At 47.9% G+C, this 26,852-nt stretch overlaps 2 protein-coding genes across 19 annotated transcripts in view; one reads left to right on the top strand and one right to left on the bottom strand.

The window, feature by feature from the left end:
* STAU1 (staufen double-stranded RNA binding protein 1) overlaps nt 1–23,772 on the top strand; it is a 73,390-nt gene extending 49,618 nt beyond the window's left edge. For 13 of the 18 annotated variants that reach the window (XM_075528594.1, XM_075528595.1, XM_075528597.1 and 10 more), the window contains 9 exons: nt 305–535; nt 1,488–1,631; nt 3,736–3,882; nt 4,955–5,030; nt 5,206–5,525; nt 6,015–6,137; nt 7,012–7,097; nt 18,715–18,950; nt 23,562–23,772. In XM_075528594.1, the coding sequence (XP_075384709.1) occupies nt 305–535; nt 1,488–1,631; nt 3,736–3,882; nt 4,955–5,030; nt 5,206–5,525; nt 6,015–6,137; nt 7,012–7,097; nt 18,715–18,898 (1,311 nt within the window). In that variant the 3' untranslated portion in view covers nt 18,899–18,950; nt 23,562–23,772. Of the gene's footprint in view, nt 1–304; nt 536–1,487; nt 1,632–3,735; nt 3,883–4,954; nt 5,031–5,205; nt 5,526–6,014; nt 6,138–7,011; nt 7,098–7,726; nt 11,689–18,714; nt 18,951–23,561 lie in introns of those variants that run through there. The other 5 variants (XM_075528596.1, XM_075528598.1, XM_075528604.1 and 2 more) reach the window with 2 other exon arrangements.
* Nucleotides 22,411–26,852, bottom strand: part of CSE1L (chromosome segregation 1 like) — a 48,313-nt gene continuing 43,871 nt past the window's right edge. Inside the window, exons 22-25 of the mRNA XM_075528593.1 lie at nt 26,115–26,196; nt 25,139–25,285; nt 23,641–23,872; nt 22,411–22,951 (exon numbers count right to left, since the gene is read on the bottom strand). Of these exons, the coding sequence (XP_075384708.1) occupies nt 22,862–22,951; nt 23,641–23,872; nt 25,139–25,285; nt 26,115–26,196 (551 nt within the window). The 3' untranslated portion in view covers nt 22,411–22,861. The remainder of the gene's footprint in view (nt 22,952–23,640; nt 23,873–25,138; nt 25,286–26,114; nt 26,197–26,852) is intronic.

A 26,852-nucleotide genomic window follows, 5' to 3' on the forward strand; every position in this document is an offset into this window, starting at 1 on the left:
CTTTGCTGAACCCTCCAGTAGGGGTCACACTACACTCTGGGTGAGCCTATCCCTGGGGGCTGGGGACCACTCTCCTGGTGGGGTTGGGCACACACTGTAGGGTTAAGAGGCCTTCCACCTTGGCCTCATTCAGGAGGAGGGAAGTCACAGTCGGACAGAAGGCTCACTGTTTCTGCGTGTGTGTGTGTGTGTGTGTTCACGCGCACAGTCCAGCTGCCCCTCCCCCTGTGCCGCTTGTGACGTGAACTCTGCTAACCAGTGAGCCCCACAGCTTTTAATAAGTGTCTGTCACGCTTTCACTCAGTCTTTCCCTCTGACACAGGTCGCCAGGGAGAGTGGCCCGCCGCACATGAAGAGTTTTGTGACCAAGGTGTCAGTCGGGGAGCTCGTAGGGGAAGGGGAAGGAAAGAGCAAGAAGATTTCAAAGAAAAATGCTGCCATCGCTGTCCTCCAAGAGCTCAAGAAGCTGCCTCCCCTCCCGACCGGGGAGCGGGTGAAGCCCAGAATCAAAAAGAAAACAAAGCCCATAGTCAAAGTAAGAGCCTGCCTGAAGCCCAGGGCTGTTTCCGTGGCTGTGGGCGGGCGGTAGGGGCTTAGAAGGCTGGTTGTGGATGTTAACTCCCTGAGCCCCAGGCCTCTCCTGAACCCTCAGGGGAGCCACAGGTGAGGTGAGGACAAAGACGGCATGAAGTCAGGTTCAGAAAAACCTACCTACAAGCCTGCACAAAGCCCCAGGGCCCAGAGGCCCAGTGTGCAGGGAGGAGAAGGGTTAGGCCTGGAGTGAAGGCTGCTGGCCTGGGGCAGGATGGAGCCTTCTCTCCTCAGCTTTTGAACGACACTAGTGAGCCTGTAAAAATGTGGCCCCTCCAATCCCCCAAAGGGATCAGGGGGCATCGGAGGCATCCGTGGGTGCTGCTGTGGTCCCCAGGATGGTTTAGTTGTTCTCGCGCTACAGCGAGACCACAGTCAGCAGACTCTGGAGACTCGTTGGCAGTTTTATTTTTACTTCAGGGTTTAACCTTTGCTCCCTGCTGGCTGGGGGCCTGCAGAGGGGCTGCTTAGAGCCCAGGGGGCTGCAGGGAAGAACTGGGTGTGCCTGGTTCTTTGGCACGGCATCTGCTTGAGCCTGAATTGTCAGCATGGCTGGATGCTGAGTCAGTCCCAACTTGGTTTTTTTTTGGTGGGGAGTCGGTGTCGGGGTGGGATTTCAGAATCAAGCTTATGTCTTTTAACCTCCTCTTCATGGTCTATGTTTAAGTTTGTTGTTCAAGTGTGAAAGACTGCATGACAGTGATGTTAAATCATAGTCAAATACTGATGCTGAGTGCTTAAGAAGACCCCAAAGTCAGTTCAGGAACATCCTAGAAGTCAGAGAGAACAACTTTGAATTCTGTAGTCAGGTGTGGGGCCGCTTTCTGTGTTCTCATTTCTATAAATTGGCAAGGTCTGTTCCATGTCACCCGGTTTCCTTATGACTTGTTCCTCAGCTGCACACAGGCCCAGAGTATGGCCAGGGCATGAATCCAATCAGCAGACTGGCCCAGATCCAGCAGGCCAAGAAGGAGAAGGAGCCGGAGTACTTGCTGCTCACCGAGCGAGGCCTGCCGCGCCGCAGGGAGTTTGTGATGCAGGTGGGGCTGCCGTCCTCTGACTACATCAGTCTCTGAATCAGTCTCTGGGTCCGCTAGGGGTGCGGGGCTGGACACCTTCCTGGGGAGCCGCCAGCCCAGCAGGCCACACACACTGCCGACAATCATTGTTATTATTGGCACCATATTGCTTGTGTTAATTGAAAATTTAAGACTTACTTGTATTTTACTAAACCCAACCCAACCCACCCACCCACCCACTCACTCACTCACTGCCCCTCGAGTTGACTCCGCCTCATAGCAACCCCTCAGGAACAGGGTAAAACTGCTCCTAATGTTTTCTAAACTTTAAATAATGGGGGCCCCCTTGGTTGGTCCTCAGTGTGGAGGTAGGGTACAGGGGCCAGAGTTGTGAAGTGGGCGGAGGATGTCCACCATCATTACCTTATCCTGAAAGGGTAGGGTATTGCTCTTTTCTAAGCTAAAGCTTCACAAGTAACATGAAAAACCTATCCCCTTCCTTTAGTCTTTTTGTAAAATTTGCAATCCAGGCCTGGCTTGAGTTAGCTCAGAACTTTCTCCATGTAACTTAGCTTATTGACTACAGTTACTTCACATGGGCAGCTTCCTTTGTGGTTTTTATTTAATAGTTTTCTTAGGAACAGAATACTTAATCTCTTTACAGTTTATAAAGCACTGCTGCTTGCCTAGTGCATTTAACTGTCCCTAAACCAGCCCGAGGGTTAGAGCAGTGGTCTTTCCATTCAGCACCTGAGAAATTTAGCCCAAGTCTAGGGGCTGGGAACTGCCCGGGCTACAGCCCGACTCCAGGCCACAAAGGATTTCCTTGACTGTCTTACAAAGGGAGGTTTTTGTTCTCAGTCGACTGGGGCCTGTGATGGAGCCGACCTTGCAGAAGTTTGGGTGCTGTTGATAACTGGAGTATGTTGAGCAACCAGCTTCTCGGAGACTAGGAGAGAATTTTAGCAGGCTGGGAAGTATATATATCAATCCTGCTAAAGTAGAAAGTGAAATCGAGGAAGACCCTCCACAAGATGGACTGACAAGCCGGTTGCAGTAGTGGACTCAAACATGGCCATGACTGACACAGGACTGAAGCAGGGTCACTATGAGTTGGACCTGACTTGATGTCCCCTGACCGGGGAGAGAGAGAGACACACACACACACACACAATAAACGTTACTCTTAGAAATGTGTAGCACACAATTTGCAAGTGCTACTATAGTACTCTGTTGTAAAGTCCATGTGTCAGTAACTCTAGTCTGACCCCACCACCAGCAGTAACGTTAGAGCAAAATCCAGATTCACTTTATTACGATCCAGTTCAACAAGGAAAATGCATGTATCACTGGCAAATGAGTATGTTCCCAGCATGACTTACCCGTTTATAGGTTTCTTTATGTTCCAGCTAAGAGGACAGTAAAAAACAAGGGCATATGTCAGAACAGCCCTTTTTGTCAGGGATGGGAGCAACTTCGTGCTGAATTACAGGATGATTTTGGATGCTGGAGGAAATCTGAGAGATTGCAGTATTTTATACTTGCCATGATGCGATAGCCACAGACTTGAGACATTTTTAAGCTCAATCTGCATCATCAGCCTTTTCCCATCACTTTTTAAAAATCAACACAGTGTTGTTTGTCCATTTCTGTAGTGTAAATCCTTCCACTAGAGCCACTGCCCAGCCACCCATGTGATGCTGCTGAGCCCCGGCTGGGGGAGGTGCGTAGAGGCACACCCTTCGTTATAGAGTTGATTCCAGGCGCTTCAGACATTGGGTGGGAAAATGCCATTATCATTTCATGTCATTGTCCACGACTCATAGATGTAAAGAACCTCAAGAGCACAGTGGATAATAAAATGCAGACACATTCGGAAGCATTGGGTTTTGACTGTTCATTACCTTTGTTTATGGGAAATGTCTTTATGACTTGAAGCGCCTGGAGCTAAATTTGCACTGAGGGCTATCCAGGCCTGGGCGTCTTTACCGGCCAGCACGTGCAGGTGGCAGACGCCAGCCCTGTGCACCACCGTGAAGCCACTCACATGTGACCAGGCCTGGTGTTCTGCCAAGTCAGCACCTAACTGCTCTATCTACCCTATGGTCCTGCCTTCCTTACTCAGGTGAAGGTCGGAAACCACACCGCCGAAGGAGCAGGTACCAACAAGAAGGTGGCCAAACGCAACGCAGCGGAGAACATGCTGGAGATCCTGGGCTTCAAAGTCCCACAGGCTCAGCCCGCCAAACCTGCCCTCAGATCAGAGGAGAAGGTGACTCTTAACACTCGGAAGGGGGATGAAGAGTTCCCCGGCAGGATCCCCACAGGAGCTGTCATAACCTGGGGTGGGGTGGGGGCACGGAATTGCATGCTTTGGGCTCAGTTGTCCCATGTGAGGGGGCCCCTGGTTTGGGAGGCTGCACTGCAAGACCAGCCAGCTCCTTGGCGTTCCTTGTGGGCTGAGGGGCACAGAGTGTGGGATGCTGGCAGAGAAGAGGAGCGTGCCCTTGTGCAAGCAGGCTGTGGTTTCCGTGGACACAGACCGGGCGATGGTCCAATCCCTTCCTTTCGCCCTGGGGCTGTCATTTTCTTATGTGAGTTGAATGGTAGGTATAGTCGGTCCCATGTCAGGAAGCTCACTGTCAACTGGATGCTCCAGCTAGGACAAGCCTGATTCATCCATGTCTGCTGGTCATGTCAGCAGGGGTGGACAGCATTAGAGGTGGCCACATGGATATAGGCCAAGACCCCAGGCACTTATTGGAGCACCCACACAGACCCTGACCTGGCCCTTGTGTCCCGCACTGACCGCTCCCTCAGTTCACTGTGTCTCAGAAGGGAGACCTTGGGTTTGACAACATTTTAAACCTAAATTTGGTTACCTTTGGAAATGTCAGCTAATTCTTTTTATTTAAAAAACAAAACATTTTCTTATACCACTTCTTTTTCACTTATTTAATTGCATACTAATTCAGGGAAGAGTCTTGATTCATTTGTTAAAGTTCAGTCTGAAAGTTGTGTCCCCTGGTGAGGGCTTTACCTGCCTGCCATTTGTGGCTCCTTGTGGTTAAACCCTTGCCTGCCTCCAATGAGTGCCACCGAGACTTGGCAGTCGCCACTCAATGAATGTACTTTCCAAGTGGTGTTCTAGGATCTGCCTGGTGTGGGCTGCGGTCCCCGGGGGAAGACGCAGAGCCAGCAGTCAGCCGTCCACCTTTTGTCCACTGGGGTCTCTTCATATTTAAAATGCTTCAAATAGACGTTCAGCACAGGCTGGAGTGGGTGTGTTTGGCAGCAGGAGCTAGTTTCCAGTGGCTTGATGTATGCCTTTTCTTTTTCTCAAGACGCCCGTAAAGAGACCGGGGGATGGAAGGAAGGTAACCTTTCTCGAGCCTGGCTCTGCAGATGAAAACGGAGCGAGTAAGTGTGCCCTTCCTGAAACGGAATGAGATTCTGGGACTGCCTGGTCCTGGTCGGCAGTGGCACGGTGGCTTGCATGCATCCAGTCCCTGAGTTCCCTGTGCTGCTGGGTGGGGTGCCTGGAGGAGCAGCGTGGTGAGACAGCCTTCTCTCTGCTCGGTCTGTCCCTCCCCAGGTCATAAGGAAGACGAGTTTAGGATGCCTTACCTCAGTCACCAGCAGCTGCCTGCTGGCATTCTTCCTATGGTGCCCGAGGTTGCCCAGGCTGTAGGTGTCAGTCAAGGACATCACACCAAAGATCACGCCAGAGCACCTCCTAACCCTGCCAAGGCTACGGTGACTGCCATGATAGCCCGAGAGTTGTTGTATGGGGGCACCTCGCCGACAGCCGAAACCGTTGTAAAGAACACCATCTCTTCAGGCCACGTATCCCATGGACCTCTCATGAGACCCTCGGAGCAGCTGCAATACCTTTCCAGGGTCCAAGGATTCCAGGTAACTGTGAGGCCTGCACAGCGGGGTTTGTGTCTCTGTGTGGCCGTCCCCGGGCTGCCCAGTCACCTCTGCTTTGCATTTCTTAAGTCAGTCTAGAGAGTAGAGAGGGGAGTAGAGAGGGCAGGATCGTGATAGGAGGAACGCATGTGGTGGAGAAACTCCCCATTCTTTGGTGATGCCGTCGAAGATGCCCATGTGAGCAGAGACTCCAAGCTTCAGCGGAGGAGCCGTCCTGGCTGACCATTTATGCCGTGTCCTTGAGAGCTTGGCTTCCTGCATCCTCGGGTTTGAGTTGTTAGGTCCTTGGGGAAGTCTGAGGGCCAGCATCCGGGGCCCTGGAGCCTGGGATTGACTTTTCTTTGACGGGTAGGTGGGGACCCAGCCACAGTCACATTGCTAGATCCGGAGGTCTGCTTGCTGGATTTCTGCCCACGCCCTCCTCTGCTCCCAGCCCCCCCAGTTTTTTGCTCATTTCCTTCTCCCCCTCAGGTTGAATACAAAGACTTCCCCAAAAACAACAAGAATGAGTTTGTATCTCTAATCAATTGCTCCTCTCAGCCGCCCCTGATCAGCCACGGCATCGGCAAAGATGTGGAGTCCTGCCATGACATGGTAGGTGACCCTCTTGCCTCTGGTGGGTCTGACTCAGCTGGGTGCTCTGGCCTGAGGGCTGGAGCTGCTTGGATCCTTCCCTGGCTTCAGCTGTTAGTGACCTTACTTGTAGTTCTGGAAACTTCCTCCGCCTTTATTAGTGGACTGTTACTTTTGTGTATCAGAACACATTAGCTGTAGGCCCCCCACCCCCCAATGGTCTAGGGAGGCTGGATTTGGATCCTGAAGCCCACTGGCCAGGTTGGTCCTTCCTAGATCACCAGCCCAAGGAACTGTAGGTCCTTCTTAGCCCCTCTGGACAGCCCTTTATTTTGGTATTCTGATTAAAGAAATTATGGTGGCAAGAAATACTAACACTAAGAAAATGGGTGGAAATAAAGTCTGGCAGATCCCCCAAATACAGCAGTTCTCAAACTGTGGGTCGATATCCCTTTGGGGGTCGAATGACCCTTGCACCGAGGTCACCGGATTCATAACGGTAGCAAAATGACAGTGACGAAGTAGCAATGAAAATAATTTTATGGTTGGGGGGGGGGTGACCATAACATGATGAACTGTATTAAAGGGTCACAGCATTAGGAAGGTTGAGAACCCCTGCCTTAGTGGATATCAAGATCTATCCATGGAATATCTCTGAAGCTGCTGCCAGGACCGACCGAGCCTGCATTACACCCAGGCTGGGCTCAGAGCTGGAGGTAGAAACCACAGGGGCCACACAGCCTCCCAGCAGAGGTTGTGGTTCACAACAGTAGACAATTCACATTTAAGAACTTGTGTTTCAGATTGACAATTCAGCTGTGTGAGACCTTCGTGGGTGGCTGGGCTCCGGGTGGCCCCAGAAGGCCTTGCTGACTCTGCTTTCCATCCCTACTAGGCGGCAATGAACATCCTAAAGTTGCTGTCTGAGTTGGACCCACAAAGTACAGAGATGTCAAGGACGGGAAATGGACCGTTGTCCGTGTGAGTGCACTGCCTCACGGGGAAAGGCTATTCTGTCTCCGGGTTGTTGCCTGGGCTTGTGCTGAGCGCTGCTCAGCCTCGCGTTCTGCCCCTTTTCCGGGAAAGATGGCCAACGACTGGACAGAAAGAACTGCTTTTCTATAAATCTGACATGTTGACTAGGTATTACAATCCCACATAATCTAGAAATCCAAATTCTCCTAGAAGGTACGTACACAGTGACCAATATTGCTCTCACACAGCCTCATGCTGTTTCCCCCCTTCCTGTAGCGTACAGGTGTTTTTAAACAGTTTTATTGGGACATAATCCACATATCATACAATTCAATCATATCAAGGAGAGTTGTACAATCATTACCATAGAGCACAGTTTTATTAGTTTCTTATCCATCTCTATGCTCTTTTGTGCAAATAAACAATGTGCATTTTAAACATGTATTTTCTCCCCCGAGGTAATGTTCCACAAACGCTGACCTCCTTAAATTTTCCACTGGGCAGTAGGCCCCTCCATCCAGCCACATGCGTGCTTCCCCGTGGAGCTCAGGGCTGGTTGGCTTGCTCTGGCAGCGTGGGCTACATTCTCTGCAATGAAGAAGCTGGCATCATATTCCTTTTTTTCCCCCTTAAAGGTGTGGGAGGTGCTGAACCTTTCCTGGCCACGAACCATGACTAAATCCCAACATATATACTGAAAATACTGAATCAGCTTTGAGGAAAAAAAAAAAGAATTTCTGATCCCTCCAGTGGGCTGCGAGGCGTGGACATGACAAACTGGACTCGTCACCGAAGGCGGGCACAGCCAGCGGTTTCATGGTGGTGGGGGTGCTCACTGTGCTTGCGGTTTGTGGTGAAGGGGCCAGAGGAGAGCAGGGCTTTTTGGCATTGTGAGAGAAACCATGGGCAACGTCTCACCACTGGCTCACCCATCCGGCGCCAGGTCAACCCTGGGCAGCCACTCTGCAGCGGGAGTCTGGCCTCGAGCTGCAAACTCCTGAGACCAGATGCTTCTGGTGGCTGAGGCTTCCTGTGGGAGGTCCCCAGTACCCACCCCATAGCCACTGCTTTCTCTCTAGCACCGTACCCATCCTTAGTTTCATTGTTTTCTTTTGATTAAAATGACACTATATACAATTTTCATGGGCAAGTTTCTCAATTGTATCTAGTTATATATATAGCACAGTTTAGAAACTTGTCTGAAATAGATTTTATTAGTAACCTAACTGGCAACGATCGTATCTGTGAGCGTGCGCGTGTGTTGGTGTGTGCTTGTGGGGCTGGTAAGCAGCCTTCATTTCATTGGACTGATTGACCCGGGATCATTTCAGTGACCCAAGCCAGGTACCCTTGGGTGCTGCTGAACCAGCCCTGGACTTGGCAGAAACCTCTGACGAAGTCTCCCCCAGGTGTATAAATTGGACATTTTGAACAATGAATTGATCATTGTTTTTTTTTAAAATTTTTTTCTGGGCTAACGGAAAGACTTAAACAGATGGACTTGGATCTGTTCACAAGATGACCGATGTGAGTGCATTCGCGCACACCGGCTTTTCGGGACTTGTGCCTTCACCGCACACCACACAGGCCTCTGGGCTCTGTGTAGCACTAGGAAATGTGCTGAGCACTGTTACGTACATCTCCACGTAACGCTGAGAAAATGACCTATGCGGACAGGTAGCTGTGTTGCTTTGGATGTGGAGAGTGCACAGCGAGGTGTGCGGTGTGCTTCTGCACAGGTCCAGGTAAAAGCACGGTGGCCTTGCCCATTAAGTATTGCTTTCATGCATTGTTTACGCTGGAAATTTTTTCTCCCCATGGAATGTAAGTAAAACTTAGTGTTTGTCACCAATAAATGGTAATACTAATTTTTTAATTTATTCTTAAATGCCACTATTGCTAGATTGCTCCCGCCCTTTCCTCCCCTTTTTTATTTTTAAGAAAATTAATTTGTAATGCTTGTGATTCCACCTGGGCAAAATCTGAGGATCTGAAATAACTTTCTATCAAACCATTGATCAATAAACAGCTACTAATGAATGTTTGGTCATGTTGAGCTGTGACTAGAGCGCAGTGTGGGTGGGGTGCGGAGGGTGCTTGGCATTCTGAAGAAGGGTGACTGTGGGAGCTACTTGGATGGAGAGCAGAGGGGGAGTGCTCCAGCCTGGCTGAGGCTTCATAACTTTTAAAGAGCCAAAGCTTCTTGAAGGTTTCACTAGAATCAGTCTTGAGGAATGTAGGGGAGTGCTAAGGGGTGGAAGAGGTCCACTGCAGCAGGAGGCCAGCCCTGGGAGGAGAAAGGCTGTCATCTGTTCAGAAACAGGAAAGGAAGGGACAGTAATGGGCCTGTGACAGCCTGCTATACACCTTGTCTACCCAGGCTCTGCCGCATGGTGATGTGCACTCCCCAGCAAAGCACATCCTGTGTCACGTTCTCCTGGGTCTGTGCTCAGTTGTAAAGATTCATTCTGGGTATCCACTGAAGAAGCTGGTGGTTGGGGCTAACTCCGTTCATGTTCAGGTGAAACTTCCAAACACTATCACTACTTTCAGTTCTCCCTGTGGTGTGGAAATCAGGACTGCATATATTGTCACAAGAACAAACGTGCCTGGTTTGGGTTCCTATGGCCTTGTGGCTGTCAGCAGGAGAAGCCATTATAGAATGCAGAACGGTGATGGCCACCAGTGCTTTACAGTGCGGCACGACAACTGGAGGCCTATGGGTGGTAGCCAGGTGAGGGAGGCCGCATGCACTTTCAGTGGGCAGGCTGGTTTGAGAAACTAAGGACATCTAAGGCACTCACTCTGGCCATCTTTCCTGGATAGCCAGAAGCCTCTAGACAAACCTGGAAATCCTTCTGTATTAACATCTGTGAGATTTCTATGCAGTGAGGCGCAGTTCTAAGGAGTTCAAAGAGCGAAGCCTATGACCTCAGCAGGGCGTCCTGAGGGAGGGGCAGGTTGCACAGACCGCACTCTCACAGTGGACAGCCAAGGGCAGTGGCTGGGGAGGTGCGGGTGGTATTGAAGACCTAGAAAAGGCAAAGACTAGACAGCACACTGAGAAGCCAGAATCAGTATTATTTTTAAAAATAGGCCTGCAATCATAAAGTCATGGTACAAACTTGCTCCCATGGAGGCGATGCTGACTCATAGGAACCCTACAGACAGGGTAGAACTGCCCCAGTGGGTCTCTGAGACTGCAGTTTAACATGAAGCTGTATGGTGCTGACTTGATGTTGGAGTGACAGGTCGCAGCCAGCTGCAGCGGACTGAGAAGGGAATTGTCAGCGGGCCACAAAATGCTCACCAATAATAAGGGTACTTGAAGGTAAAGATGCTTGGCAGGGTGACAGAAATCAGTGACCAGAAATGACAAAGCCAGCAAGGTGTTTGTGGGTAGTCAGTACTTAGCTAAGATTTGTAGATCATTTGATCCTGAAAGACACAGTTCTTTGTATAGAAGATGAGGGCAGCCACAGTGACCTGGTCAGCTTTTAAGTAGCAAGCAGTATATTTTAAGGTCCTCTTTGGCCAGAGGCATGCACCTAAGGTCCCTGCTGTAGTTGAGAGCTGAAGTGCTAGTGGTGCAGGGTGAATGCCCAGTGGGTGCTCTCTGAGCATGTGGATGTTAGGGCCAGGGAGGCGCCCAGGCCTGGTGTGATCCATAGGACATGGAAGCGGCCGGCCGCAGGCAAGCATCATGCTGTTTGTTTGGTGGAGGCTACCGGATGTGCACTGGGTTCTGACCAGCACTTGTTTCGAGTCCCGACACTTCACCCAACTCAAAAAGTTTCCACCTGTCAGCACCTCTGATGGAAGGGCTTAAATGTCTGTCTTGGAATCTTGGGAAGACAAATTTACGTGTAATTTCTAAATCTATTAACGGATTTGCTAAGTACTTCTAAGTATTACTGGCATGGCACAGGAAATAATCGATTTTCTTAAATAGATTTTTAAGGAAACAGTTTAAGATGCAGTAGGTAACTTCAGTAGAAGGAGGTGGGGATTTTAATGAAGGGAACTGCTCATTCTACTCCATGTGCCTCCGTAAGGGGTGTGTGTGTGTGTGTGTGTGTGTATGTGTGTGTGTGTGTGTGTGTTCACAGGGGAGTGCTTACGAGTTGGTGGGGAGTTCCATTTCTCTAAGAGCTTTTGATGCCCTTCGGGCATTCGGAGTGTATGTGCAGTACAGTAGAACCCTGGACCTTGGTGCTGATCCGCTCTAGAAGGAGCATCACAACGTGATGCTGTCGAGTTCCGAATCAAATTTTCCAGTAAGAAATAACTGAAAATGGATTAACCCGTTCTTGACCAAAAAGTTTTTACTCTAACCTTGCCTTTTTATACAAAATATCACACAGAAATTTCAAAGTAAGCAAGCTCAGAGTTCAATAATATAACTTGAATGAGAAACAACATTAAAACAGTTTTTAATAACTTGTACGGATCCCTTGAGACTGATGAGGATCTGGATCTGTGGTTATGGATGTGGAGAGCAGGGATGGAGAGAGAGTCGTTGTTTGGAAGGAATCCCCTTCCATAAAATCAACTGGTCGCTGCTTTTCAGGAGGTTTTTCCCTTCTTTGCATTTTTTCACTAGAACCTGGCTGGCTTTCTCTTTAAAAAAAATTGTATAATGTGGTCTGCTGTTGGCATTTCCTTAACTTTTCTGAAAAAGTTTACTAAATTATCAAAAATATCGGTAACAGTTAACCAGTTTATTATGTAAATTATTTTTTTGTTTGAATGTAAAAACTTATTTAAGTCAAAGTATGCAACAAATAAAACCTACAGAAAACATTTTCTCATCACAATCTTGCTTTATAATAATATAAAGTTCTTAAAATACAAAAGAAATTAAATCTGTAAGAAAGTCTAGTAGACCAGATGCTGTTGCCAGGACTTATGTTGCTGGGTTCCAACTCGGTACCTTCCATGTCATCCACCTCCACTCTTGCCACCACCCAAGCCATCAGGAGTGCTGTATCCTCCACTATAATTGTTCCCCATTCCCATTCTTCCAACAGATCCATATCCCCCCTGATTATCCATTCCATCTCTGCCATAGCCCTTCCATTCCAGAGCCACCTCCAGGAGTATAATTCAAGAGGAGTTCAATGTATCGATGTTGCATGTTATTTTTATCTTTAGACATGGCAGCGACTGCATCTTCATGTGTCTCAAACTCTACATATGCTTCTCCTGTTGTTGTGCCACCAGCTCCAACACCATTGTGAACTCCTGTCAGGTGTAGTGGTGGTAAGAAATTAGCAGTGTCATTTTCAGTTGCACGAAAAGGCACAAAATGACCACCATGAACACCTGACCGGGCGTCACCAGCTCCACCCTAACATGCCCCCCATACCTCTGCCATCAGAGCCATCATTTCCATTAGCCATAATTATGGCCACTGTGTAGTCATCAAAACACCCATAACTTACATGGCTAGCTCCATAATACCCCTCGTCGTCCTCATATTGGTCTGTCACGGTCCCGACCTTCTCCTGTGGCGACAACCACTGAGGGAGCTGCATCGCTGAGCGAGTGGCTGTAAATCTATTTTTAAGCACCATATTCGAAACATTTTCTAATTTAATGGTGGTCCAATTTAATACTTAAAATGATGTATGTTAGGAAATTAGTACAGTTTTTAATAACCTAAGTGTAACTTTATTTTTAAAAACTTGATTTAGGTAAAGGTCTACAGAGCAGATCATCAGTTTTACATTTCAACAATTTATACATATAAGCTTAACCATTAAAAACCTCCATGTAAAAGGAGCTCCGCTTAGAGTGCTTGACAAAGGAGCTACTAACAGTTCCTGTTTCAGATTGAATGCATGTTTCCAAGTCCCGATCCTTAGATTTTGTGCATGTGATCAAGTCTGGAAATAGTGTGTTGTTACTCTTTAATTAGGCCATATCTTCAGGATGGGTCTTCAAGCTAATCACTTCTGAGATAAAAGATCACAGCAATAACTTGGGGAAAAGGAAGACAGACACATGTCCCGGGAATTTCAAGGATTGCTGGTAGCTACTGGAATGTATATTAGACAAGCCTTCTGAACGGGGAATTTTAAAAAATGATGTTATTGGGGGCTCGTACAACTATTAGCATAATCCACCCATCCATCCATCCATCCAGTCAAGCACCTTTGTACATTTGTTGCCATCATTCTCAAAACATCTGCTTTCTGCTTGAGCCCTTGGCAATTAGCTCATTTGTCTCCCTTCCTCTCCACTCCTCCTCATGAAGTTTTGATAATTTATAAGTTATTGTTTTGTCATGTCTTACACTGTCCGATGTCTCCCTTTTCTGTTGTCCATCCCCCAGAGGAGGTTATATGTAGGATCTTTTTAATCAGTCCCCCCCTTCCACCCCACCTTCCCAGTATTGCCACTCTCAATTAATTTTTTAATCTAAAAGATACAAGCTGTACTAGCATTAGCAGATGAAGTGCCAGGGCACCTGACATCACGGGTCTGTTAGGCGCAATTTGTACAGTGATAAGATTATAGTAAAGTCATAGAGAGCATGAGAGAGAAATAATGGAGTCAGACAGTTTATGATACCAGGGCTCACCTCAGCCTTGCTTGTTGGTTCACGTGGAGAGATTTTTAATGCTAACCAAGGCTTTTATATTTTCTGGGGACATGCAAGCCCCCTAATTACAGGTCAAGACCTACCTCACAGGAGGGGGTTGTGCTATAGGTAATATAGTAATGGGAGGGGGTAATTTAGGGGTATCCATGCAATAGGAAGAGGAGGGTATTGGGGTTAGACATGTGGCAAGATGGGTGGATCCTAGATGCAGGATGGTAGCCAGCTTGACCTGTTCCTGGCTCATCTTATAGAGACCATTATCAGTGTGAACACCTACGGGAACCAAATGGATGACTGAGGGCCTGTCCATTGTCCTTAACAGCAGGGGGCTGGGCCTACCTTAGCTTGGTGACTGACTTGTCTTCAGGGAAGATGTCTAAGCTTCTGACCTCCCCCCACAGCTGAGGGGTGGGTGCTACTCTAAAACTGCTTTCGTAAGTGCTTTTGTGGTTATGCAGAGGCTGGAGGAATTGTGATGCCCTCAAGAGTTAAGAGCCTCCATTGTCTTAATCTAATATGTACATTAAGGGCAACTGTAATAAGAGGTCAGAAAGAATTAAGACCTGTGGGGACAGCTGCTAAAACAGGACAGAATGTTGCTCAAGTTGTGGCTGTATGTTAGTTTCTGGTGAGCTTTCAGAGTTGGGATGAACACCTTCTTGGGCCCTGGAGGGTGGTGATCTTGTATGAGTTCTAGTGGAAGGTTCTGTGAAGCATAGAGATTTTAAGTGATGAACTTGGATAGGGAACTAAGGAGATTCCTAAGCAACACCCGGACGTCACTGAGTGGTTTCTTGCTAAGGAAAGCGAGATTGAGAAATTAACTATGCAGAACAAAATCACCCTGAACTTAAGAGTCAATACTTTCTATTGTCAAATTTGTTTGCCCTGGAAGGGACTTTCAGGTATGGCCATAGGACCATTTGCTAGGGCGACAACCATCTCAGTGGAAATCCTGTAGGACGAAATGAAGGGGCGCTGTCCACTCCCTGGAGTTCTACAGCAGGTAATGGGCCAGTGGAGTGACTTGGTTACAAACATTTTGTAGACAGTTGATTGGTTGGAAGGAGCATGTGGCCAGGGCTGTTTTGTTCTAAAAAAAAGCGTGGTTTCAAAGAAGAAGGGGTGATGCCACCTGGTGGGCCAGGAGAACAGTGCCACTATCCAATTCTGAAGCGCCCTGGTGGCGTGGGTTATGCATTGGGCTGCTAACTAAAGGGTCAGCAGCTTGAAACCAGCTGCTGTGGGAGTGAGGTGAGGCAGGAGTTAGCTTCAGAAACCCACAGGGGGTCACTATGGGTTGGCACATTGCATGGCAGTGAGAATTGAGCCCAATGAGAATTAAGAGGCTGGTGTCCCTGTGCTGGCAGACTAGAATAGGGCCACTCAGAGCCGAAGGGGTGGTGGTGGCCTATCGATGGGCCTGGAAGGTGGGGCTGACACCCAGAATCCAGAGAGGATAACCAGTGTCCAGTGCCTGGAGGGCAGGATTATGGCCCAGATGACGGGCTTTTAGAACAGAACTATTTTCCAGGCTTAAGAACTAAGGTGATTGGTCCTGCTAGGTTTGGGGATTAATTGGTACCCCCAACTCCATTTCCCTCCAAGTCCACTTTATGCCCAACTCACAGTCGTACTTTGAAGCAGAGCCTATCTAGATTCTGTGGACCTCAGATGGGGGTTGATGGGTTGGACCACATCTAACGTCAGTAATACATGAATTTAGGGTGAGATTCTGGACTACAGAGTTGATGCTGGAGAGGGTTAAGTATCTGGGGATGATGTGACATGGTGAATAGATTTTGCTGTGGGAAGGACATGAATTTGGGGGCCTCAAGGGTGGAACAGAAACATAGGCTTGTCTTTCTAAAACAGAAAAGTCCCCATTCCTCCAGCGCTTTCATGTAACTAGTGCAGAGGTGGGCAGCCTGGTCTGAGGGCTATGACCCCCCTGCATCTGGAGGTCCAGATGCGGGACTCTCCTCCTAGCCTGGCTGAGTGTGCGTGCATGGCATTGGTAAACGCTTCCAAGTGTGTTTACTTCCTAATGTGGGCTTGTAGTTATCACCTGCCTTTAAAATTGGGTATTAGCTCAAAACCACCCCCAAACACGTTTTTAGTGGCTTGACCCAGTGATGCATTGGCTGATGGATTTGAACTACTGACCTTTTGTTTGACTGCTTAATATCATTTGCTACAGCTGTTTCCCAAGCCTCCCAAAGGGGAGGGCCTGTGGTTCTCAGATTTAGAAGTCCTTTGCTTTTTCTGTGCAGCTGCTTCATGGGGGTGGGGTGGCTGTCTCTCCTGCTGCTGCTCTCAACAGTAGGCCAAATAGATCCCTGCCTGGGACGGGGTGGTCATTGGGAATCTGCAGGCATGGGCAGTCCTCGGAGCCCTAAAGGTTGCGCTTGAGCCCTTGGATGTGTGTGCTGGGGGTGCCATCAGCCTGCCCCTAAAATCTGGGTATGCTCAGCCCTTCCCTCACCCAGTTAATGATTTCAGGGGCAGTTTGATTAAACTGCCTCAGGAACATTTACCCCAAGGATGGCAGCTAATGACACAAATTCTGTGGCCGAGTCTCCTGGCCTTAAAGAGCACCGCTGAAACCATCTCTCCTCTTAGGACAGCCAGGGACATCTACCTGCCTTTGGCCGAGGAGGAACGAGAAGTAGAGGTGGGTGGGCTTCTTTAAAGAGCAATAGCATGAGCCAGACTGCCTAGCAGCGGCCTTTCCAACAAGTTATTCCACCCCTGCTTCTGTTTTCCTCACCAATAAAGAACAAATGAAATTAAATGGCTTATCTTGAGTGTCATTTCAAATGCTTGGTACACAAAACACCAACTTTTGCTAACCACGTAGTCATGTTTTCTCCGATTGTTAATGCATGTTACAGAAGTGTGTGTAGACATAGAAATATCCTGTCATTATGACTGTTACCATTCTGTGCAGACACTGCTGACAGCTTGACTGCTCCTGGTTGTTTGCAGCCCTGAACTCGAATGGGGTGATGGGAAATACACTCTTTCTCCCCTTCGCACTGGCCCAAAATTCACACTGATCACACTGAATCTCAACGCTTAGAGATCCTTTCCTACCCAGCTTATTTCCAGGTCTCAACTGAGCAGTTCTTGATCCTTTTTTTTTTTTGGGGGGGGGGGTGTTCTCAGAAGGAGCAAGGGCCCAGGTTCTTTTCATCTGAGGGCAGTGGGAACCACGCCCTAGGTGTGCAACTGGGTGGGGCTCTGGAAGGGAACTAGTCAGAGCTGGTCTTTGCCAGAGGGCAGCGTACTTTACCTGGAAGCCAATGGGCTTTGGAAGGGGCAATGTGTGCCAGAAACGTTTTTTGCAAAGTCTACGCAGAGGGATTGTTTCTCTACAAAATATACCAAACCTGTTACCTTTATACTAAACCCTAAATTATGTCTTACCTGCACAACCTCAACCACGTCTAGCAGTTTGGAGCCCTTGGGTGCTCTGTGCCTCAGGGCTGTGGCCGCACCAGCTCTCGGTCTGCTCTTGTCCCAGCTGGGCCTTTCCTACGTAACTGTAGGCTTCCAAGGGTTCCCGTAGCTGGATGGCCCTCAAACTCCCCATCGCCAGTGCTCGCCCGTACCACTCTGCAGCTGCCCTTGGCAGACTTGCCTGTGGCCTGGTTTACTTCCCAGACACTCATCTCGCCTTGAAAGCACCATTTTCATCTGGTTTCCTCCGGGCTACAGTTCTCTGAAGGCTGTATTCCCAGGACATTGTCAGACATGTGGGATAACAAAAATAGTTCCCTTTAAGAGAAAAGTGAGCCGACCAGGTATTTGTTCTGTGGCCTCCCTCAGGGATCTGAGTCCCCAAGGCAATTGGGCGATAGGGGGCATCTTTTCCCAGCCTGAGCCCTGCCCAGGTGACCTTTGTCCCACAAATCATGAACATGACGAGAGCCAGTTTATGGCCACAAAGCACTAACTTCCAGTCACCTGGTTGGCTCAGAGGGTCCCCTTTAAAAGCTAACATCTAGGGGATGCCTGAAATGCTGTTGCCCAATGTGGGCCTCTCCAGAAGGAATCTACTATTTGCCTTTAGGAAATCTGCCTTCAAGATACAGACTCCAAATTTTCTTGAATCTATGGCCATACAGAGCTTTGACGAGACCTTGTTCAGAAGCCCCCCCCACAGAATTGGGTGGGTGGGGGTGTCTACATATGCCCATGGCAGAAGTCAGTTCATTGGGACACTCAGGATTGTTGAGGTACAGTAGGAGGGTCAAAACATAAGGTGAGATATTTGCCATGCTAGGGCCTGTGCATCCCCGCTGACCTGGAGGAGGCTTCTGCAGTAACCCTGTCTACAGAGCCATTGAATGATTAATGGGGCTCTTGATAGCCAGTCTACTTAACACCCACTAAACCAGTTTCCTGCATGGGCCTGGCTGTTAAGATGGGGGAAACCACCAATCAGATTCACCTGAATTAAATAGGATTCACTGCATTGCTTACCATCCTACTGGGTATAAGTCCTTTAAGAATGGCAGGATCCCATTACTAGCAAGAACTAGGAGTGAGGCAAGACATCTGGACCACCGAGATCTGTGCCCCAGAAGACAACAGTGACAAGTGCATTCAGTCAGCCAGAGTGGTCCTTCCTTCCCACCCCACACATCTAGTAACGGGTAGGAAAATGGCTTCTGGTGGTTAGGTGGCTCAGGGCACTTAATTTAGGGAGCTGGCTTCCGTGACACAAGGAGCTGGAGCCAGGGGCTTTGGGTTGAGACCGACGGGGAGTGGCGTGCCTTCGGGGCGTTTATCAGTAGTTCCTGAAAGTGCAACTATCTGGAGTCTGAAGCACAGTATCTAAGGATAAAGGTGGAGGGTGCCAATCTACACTACACACAGGCTAACAACTGGGTGGTACTCAGCAGACTCAAGGTCTCACCCTGAGGCTCAGGCTGAGACAGACTGACACAAGTCACAGCAGAGGTGTCTCTTGCAGCTTCAGATATCTTCCTTTGACCCTATTGGCTCCAGGTGCAGACTCCTTGGGACTCTTAATACATATTTTCTCAGCTGGTGGTGGAAGCAGAACCCCAACTTCCCAAGATCTCCTGACTCAGAAGTGCTAACTACCTGTGAGGAACAGGAGCCAGCGCTGTTTTCCAGCAGGGAGGAGGCAGTCTTCACCTCTCCGGCAGCCATGGCTCCCACTTTGTAATATGGTGCTTTCACACGTCACCTTCACCTCAACCGATAAGAAACCCAGACAGGTAAATGCTTTCTTATGCTCTGGCACTTTAGAAGGAATGCCTTTACTATGGTGGTGCAGCCACCCCAGCATGGTGACCGGTGGGAGTGAGTGGGCTCCTCAGAACAGCAGAGAAGCGATGGAAACTGATGAGTCCTTCCGAGGGAGGACCCAGGGTGCACCCTTGCAGGGCCTGAGGTGACCTCTTACCTTACAGGCAGAACCTGGGATGCCTAGTTTCTGAAACAGAACATTCAAACAAGTAGCAGGTCACAGAGCAAACACTCAGCTTTTCCGAAATGGAACAAAAGGCCACATCCCTCAGGCTGTAGTGTAAGGACTGTGCAGCCGGCCCCATTTTCAACTAGCTCCCTCGGGAGAGGGTCAGGGATAGTCACAGAAGCAAAAGCATTAAGTAGTGTTTTTATGTTTGAAACTTGCAAGGTGCTTAGCAATCATTCCTTCATTATGGCCATCCCAGTGAGCGTTGGGCCAGTGCGTGGAGTGGGGCTGCCTGGCCCACTGCTTACTGCCATCCAGCCTGATGAGGTCTCCACCTCCCAGAAACCAGACTGCAGCCCTGCTGCTGAAGCCCAGACATGGAGACAGGATCAGGTTCTCTGGGGCAGTTTTAGGATCAGGTTCTCTGGGGAGGATATATTAAGGGGTCTTCAAATTGTTCTTATAAAAATGGAATTAGGAGGCATGGAGTTCGAAGCCCCCTTGTACGTGTCAGTATGTAACACTTCACAGTGAGCGATAAGCTGTCACAGATGAGGTAGCAGGATTAATTCTGGTTGGCACAAGCTGCGGTGGGGGGCCAGAGCCCTTCCATCAGGACTCCTGAAGTCCACAGAAAGCAGTTATCTCAGAAAAGTGTTATGGAGAATCGATGCCACCCAGAAAGATTTGATAATTAGCTAGCCTTATGGTTCACAAAAGAAAAGAGATCTTCTATTTATGAGAAAAATAACAGCAATCAAAGTTGAAGAGAAATCTGCACAAGAAAGTCGGTATCTGCACAAAGGCAGAGGGCCAGCCTGTTGTGAACTGTTGCTGCCAGAGAAAAGCAATCACCCAATAGACAGTGCTCTGTGCACACAGCAAGCAACCCACCCAGGTGGGTTCGGTCTGTTGCTGACCAGCTACAGAAGCGTTCGGAACGGACGCTTGCCCAGCATCAGCGAAGCCCTAGCGGACAAGGAGGAGCGCGGAGGGAGTGGCACCCTCATTCTCAATACTGAGTAGTCAACGAACGGACCAGCTGAAGGGATAAAAGTGAAGATGACTATTTAAAGATAAAGGGAACCACTAAGCAATAGAATTTTAAAAATAGTGTGTGGCTGCTGAGTTGGCTGTAATGTCCAGCTGCCCAAGCCCGGTCCTGCATCCTGCTCACAACCGTTCTCATGGTTTCTGCTCACCCTCCACTTTGCCCAGGTTATATGTAGTGTGAGCCAAATTGTTATTTCCCATAGGAAGGAGCAAACAGGCATTTTAAGATTCATCTATCAAGGCGACCTGGGAAAGAATAAGGAAGTAACCATCAGAGGCACTGCTTGTGGAGGTAGAACTTGTGGTAGAACTTAATGCTCTGTTATCTAACCCGAGAAACACGTCACGTGCATATGAAAGTGTTGTTAAATGACAACCAGTTTTGCCCACAAGCTAAAAAGCGAAATGCTGTTCATCGGTATACTGGCAAAATCAGAAAGAAAGCAGCTGTGGGCCAGGTATATGAATTGGCACCTTCCTGTGAGGTTATTTAACGCAGGATTTCCACCCCGAGGAACCTTGGTAACAAACACTTAAGAGCCCGGCTGAGGACCAGGAAGACCGCCTTGTGACTCAACTTTACAAAGCCAGCAGCTGAGCAAACTCTCCGGGCAGCTCCACTGAAATCAGCTCAACAGCACCCAATCTTAACTACCCTCTGGCAAATCAGAGACGTCGTCCAAGATTACTGTATAAGGATGTTCATTGAAACATTTATAAAAGACCAATATCAAAACAACAATGATAATGACATAATTTTATGAGAGCCATGCACTCACTTAAAAGCCGTGTTTTCCAAGTACTGGTGTTTGTGATACACAAACATATGAAACTGATTGAGGGCAATTCAAAACCTGAAGAAAACTTGAAAATTTCCCTCCAAATGTTTGAAACCCCCTCATTCATATACAGAATAATTTCAACTTTGATTATGGGGCAGGTCTGTGAATGATGTATCATACTAAAGTATTTTTTTCTGCATCTATCAAGTCTCCTATAAATTACACCTTGAGATTGGAAATAGGTAATGCAGGTAATAGGCAATACAGGCCCAGCAGCTAGACCTCATGATAAATTTTGCAGGTATTTCCCAGGGTGTAGGACCTGTCCACCAGGTTTTCCTCCACCACTCAAGGGCAGCCATTCCTTCCCACCTGCCTCAGACACACCAGCAGCAGCTCGGATTCATTAGAAAGAGCTCACTCGGCGGGTCCTTTACCATCAGGGCAGCTGTCAGGCTACAAGGAGCTGAAGCATGTCAATATCATGCTTGCTTTTCACAAGAGGGAAGGAAACATGCAGCGCAGTAGGCCAGTTCCTCCAGGCCACAGTCGGGCGTGCAGCAGTCATTTAAACTGAGGCCTTGGAGACCCAAACTCTTCGGGTTTCACTCCTGAACCACACTCATCTCTCAGGGGAAGAAGTCGATTCCATGTAAACCGTAAAAATAAAACAACCCCACAGCAACAAAAAACTGGGACTAGAGACGACTGACCGACGCATGCCAGAGCAGAAAAAGGAGGGAAAGTCCTCCCCGCTTCAGAATCAATTTCAAACGCTACACAAAGACAGCTGTGTATTCGTCATTATTCAGGGAGGAACATTTTCAGTATTTCAACGATCCCTGTGGTGAAGATGTTGAAATAGAAGTCCTCTGAGAAAGCCAAGCTGACAAGCCAGGAGCAAATCTACATGGCAGATGCGTAAACGGCCCCTGACCCCCAGACCCGTCACCTGTGTCAGGAGGAATTAATGATTAAGAGTGTCATAGAAGGCTGCCACCACAGCAGCCACGTATGGTTTACTGTGTCAGCCACCTGCACTGATGGTGGGGCAGGCTCGATGGCACTCCTGACTGCGCTTCACACCTCAGGCTTCTGAGATGCCCTAGGTTTGAAGAATTCCAACTTTTGATGGGGAGGGAAGAAAAACATTGTGGAAAGGCTCAAGCAGCTACACAGTTGAACTTCCTCCCACAGGGCCCAGGATGCTAGACCAGCCCTCCCCTGCCTGCCCACAATCCGGAATTGCTGTACAAAGTTCCAGCACCTGGTCTAATGTTCCCCGCCTTCCCCTTGCAAAAAACACTGAATTTGAGTTGGAATGGTTTCAAAATTGTAATTTTATGCATCCCAGAAGGGAAAGAAATGAACCTTTTCGTATTAAGGCACCATTGAGCACTGAACCCTGGCAGATGGTCTTACCTCCATATTTCAGGGCTTTCTTTATTGCTGAGGACGGATTTAAAACGATGAAACGTGCACTGGTTGGCAAATTATACATGACTTTTCACTTACAATTCCAATGAAAGCTTAAGAAAACACACAAAGACAAGAAAACCATTAAGGGCAGTAGTCTCAAGACAAAGGCCGAGTCACAGAAAGGCTGCACGGCGGGCAGCCAGTGCTCACTCCGCTCACGTTGGGTCCCAGGCTTAGGCCAGGACAAGGCCGAATGGGGTTGGTAGGGGTGGGGCGTCACTCACTTTTAGTCACCACACACAGACCACCTTATTTGCTCAAGGTTCAGCTTAAAGCAACATTTAATTTGTGAGGAGTTGAAAAGGAAAACTTTCCTTGTGGCAAAGCAGCTCCGCTCCGAGGCGTGCGTGACCATCTGACACCCGCAGGGCGTGACTGACTAAGCAGGAAGAGGCTGCTACAGCAGCGTCACACTGGCAGCCTGCAGGTACCCTTGCAGATACTGGAGCGCTTCTGCATTGAGGCTGGTGCTCACCAGTGATGGGACCTGCAAGAGATCAGGGACACACACTGGCTGTTGGGAACTCTGCCCACACCACTCAAGCCTGTTTTTGCAGCAGACAGTAGGAAATGCCCATCACAGGCATGCCCCAATGGCCAATTGCTTGTGTGCCTTCAAAAGGAGACTGACTCCAAAAGCAGAACCATTTGGTTGCTAAGTGTGCCGAGAGCATTATGATTACGTTAAAAAAGTCATAAAATGATGCGATGCCTATGACACGCTCTGAAACTTTCTAAGAAGAACGAAAAAACAAGGTAATAATGGAAGATTCCTAGTAATTATTGAACTGAGTAACAACGAATAGTGCTCTTGCTTTTGTGTGTAATTTTTCTTACAACTTAACACTGAGAATCAGAAATATATAAGATCCCACAGAAGATGCTGGTTGAATGCAACTTGATAGTCACTAGTAGGTTTGGTCTAGGTTTCATCATTAAATATACTGGGTGTGTTATAATTAAAAAAAGGATACATTGTAAAAATGTATTCTCACTATCTATACACTAAGCTGATTATTTCATTCAGGAAAAAAATACATTTCTATTTGAAGAATGACCCCTTTGTTACTCCTAAAAGGACCTGTTTGTATTTGCAGCACATGATAAAGGGCCCCTCGTGGAGATGACAGAACAGGCTGACAAGGAGGCCAGGCGGCTCCGCGGGCCGGCACTCACCCGTCCCGGGCAGGCCGTGGACAACTTGTGGAGGGACTGTGCCAGGTGGATCTTGGGGTTGTTCACCATCTGGCCGACAGGATCGTGCTCTTTTTTACCAGCGAATGCCAACTGTGAGAAAGCAGTCTGGTATCCCGGTGTGTCTTCTATGTCAATAAAATGCTCCTCATCAGGAATGGTATTATCTTCAGGTAACTCAAAAAGGCCAATCAGAGACTGTAATAAAGGAGTCCTGGAAATGAAGAACACAAGGCAAAGGAAAATATTTAACAAGAAGCAGCACCTCCTAAGATAAACAAAACTGCTTTCTTATTCTTTGTAGTTGGTGCTGATAGGGTTTGGGGTATGATTCTCTTTATGTGAAACCCAGGACTAGTCATCAGATTAAAGGAACCTGAGGGTTACACAGCAGGGGGGTTTGGGGGGAAATGAGCTAACAACAAAGACACAATGGAGACAAGGTCCAGCATCCATTGTGGTGGTGACGGCACAACTCTTTACTATATGAAAACTATTGAATTGTATTGTATACAGCAGTAACATGGTTTAAAACAAAAACTTACATTCTGTTTCAGAGGAACCTTTGAAATTTAGAAAGCAGCGCCAAATGTCTGTCAGACACCATTCGCCAAGTTCTCAGCACAACACCCACACCCATCTTTGGGAAACTACTCGTTGTCCCCCCCAAATCAGGACAGACTAAACTTCTGTGGAGTCCATTCTGACCAGCACCATGAAGTAAGCGCTGCACTGCTAACCACAGGCTGATGGTTCAAACCCATCGCAACTTCCTTGGGAGGAAGATGAGGTGCTGCGCCCCTAGAGAGAGGTAGAGTCCAGGAAAACAGAGAGCGTCATGGTGAGCCTCAATCTACTTTGATGGCAGCGGGGTCTAAAACAATCTTCATGAACAGAGTGCCAAGTCTTTTTCCACAGAGCAGCTGGAGGGTTTGAACTGTCAGCCCTTTGTTTAGCAGCTTGTACATAACTAGTGTCATCAGGATTCCTTTGTGTGATTTAGCCTTAGCTAAAGACGGAGAAATACTTTAAGTTAGAAGTGGAAGGCGGAAGTGGCCAGCTCACAGCAGTAGAGGTTGCACATGCAGGACCAAGAGAAGGAAAGGAGAAGCCTAGGTACAGCGCAGGCAGGCGCACCTGACAGCCAGTACCAGGATGCTGGCCCTGTTCTGACTGCTTCTGTTCCGCTCATAAAAAACGAGCCAGTTTGGTTGGGCGTCACGCACTCAAGTCTTAAAGATCACCAAGACCACTTTTCACATTCATAAAGGGGCCCATGACTCCCCCCCAAAAAGTTATGAACCACGAACACAATCGCTCTAGGCCCAGAGGATCCAGTCCAATCTAGGCTAGATGAACTGCTAATGGGAAAGCCGTGATCAGAACCTCTTTTCTTTGCCATTCGACACTTGGTCCATTCTGCCGCCAGGAGGGAGAGCATGCTAATCCCTCAGAACGTTAGTTGGCGTGGGGTACTTACCACAGCTTCGTGTACTCGGTGTCCATCATGGGGGGGCATTCTGTTAGTAATTTGGTTATACCAACTGCACAGATCTTTTTCTCTACATTTCCAGACACCTTCTGAATTTCAGGAATAATGATTTTCTCCAACACCATTCCAAACATTCTATCAAAGCAAAATACATCCACTTAATGCTGCAGCATCCCTGTATTTAGTGAAATACTTACGTTATTTACACTCAGTGATTCCTTGTAACAAGCAACTAAAACGCATTAAGAGAGGCAGACATGAGAGAACAGACATCTCCCCTGTGGTCAAATGCCACCTGCTGTGCATGCAGTCAGAGTACCCAGCACCTGTGTGAGCTGGAGGATGCTCTCCAGAGCCACACAAGTCTCCAAATGGCAACAAGCACCCCCAAATCCTCAAACTTAGAAATTAGAAAACAGAAGTAATTGTCCATCTAAGCTCCCACTAGTAATGCTTAAGTCTGTTGAAATCCCTGAGATTCCCTACTGTTGGAACTCATGTTCTCAGCTATGATGTGGGGGTATTTAAAAAACAAAAAAACCCTTTACAAGAATCTTTACAGGAACGGTCTTTTAGTGTCTTTTTCAGCCCCGCCCCATGCAAACTGACATCTAGGGACACTTTTGAGATCCGCGTTAGTCAACACAGGGAAAAGCAGTTCCGCTGGTTCAGACCTTCTCATCCTGACCACAAGTTGCTGCCTAGGGAAGAAGCGTGCCCTTGGAAGTGTCACCAATCCTGTGACAGACTGCTGTCAAGGGTGGGCACCATGCAGGAAGGACAGAGGGGCCTTGGGAGCTGGAACATTGTTACAGGGATCTCAGAAGTGCTTTTTGGTTTTTTTTTTAGGAGGGCGGGTAGGGAGAGAGTTCACAAAGGTATTATCACTGCGCCAAGTACCATGAAATCATCTATAAAACAGATCATTGGTTTGCACATAAATATAAAATGTAATCATACTTACTTTGGTTGTATGCCATCAAATATTTCCTGTAGTGCTAACGCTCCATATTTTATGCAATACAAATTAATAAAGACTAAGAAACCTGTTGAAAGAAGATACTGAATGTCAGTATAAAGGCTTGGGTCTTAGCATCGATATGTACATTCTGCTTAGTGAACCATTCACTATTGTTAAACGCTCAATTACTAATGATCAGTGACTTGCCTTCTAACACTATTTGTACTAGATAAATGCTGTTTTACCTAAGCCAACCTTTGAGCACATAATGCATCCGTAGTCGGCGGCTACGAGCACTTAAAATACATTGTAGGCTTTCTGGCCCATGAACAAGAAGTAACATGGCAAACCAGCTGAGGACCAGAGACTGGTCTGCTGGCATGGTTGAGCAGAGGAGTTTCGAAAATAAAACTGTATCTTTACTACTCTACAACTGGTTAACTTCTTTAATAAACCCTCATAATTGTGAAAATAAAAGTATTTTGTTTACCTAATACTTATAACAAATAAAAAGATGATCTAACCATTCAGTCTGTTACAGACTGAAATGTGTTTTCATGTTATCAGTTAGGTTGCCTGCAATGGGGAAACAAACCAAGAAACGAGAGTCTCACACACAGGGAAAGACAGTACGTGAGACTTCCTCTGCACTGACAAACACCACGGTCATCAACGCGAAAGACACCAGGACAGCGCTTCCCCTGTAGCCTGGCGTGCTGCTGCACAGAAGTCAACTCTCTT

This window comes from Tenrec ecaudatus, chromosome 12 (genome assembly GCF_050624435.1).
Source record: "Tenrec ecaudatus isolate mTenEca1 chromosome 12, mTenEca1.hap1, whole genome shotgun sequence".
In the NCBI taxonomy this organism is placed as follows: domain Eukaryota; kingdom Metazoa; phylum Chordata; class Mammalia; order Afrosoricida; family Tenrecidae; genus Tenrec; species Tenrec ecaudatus.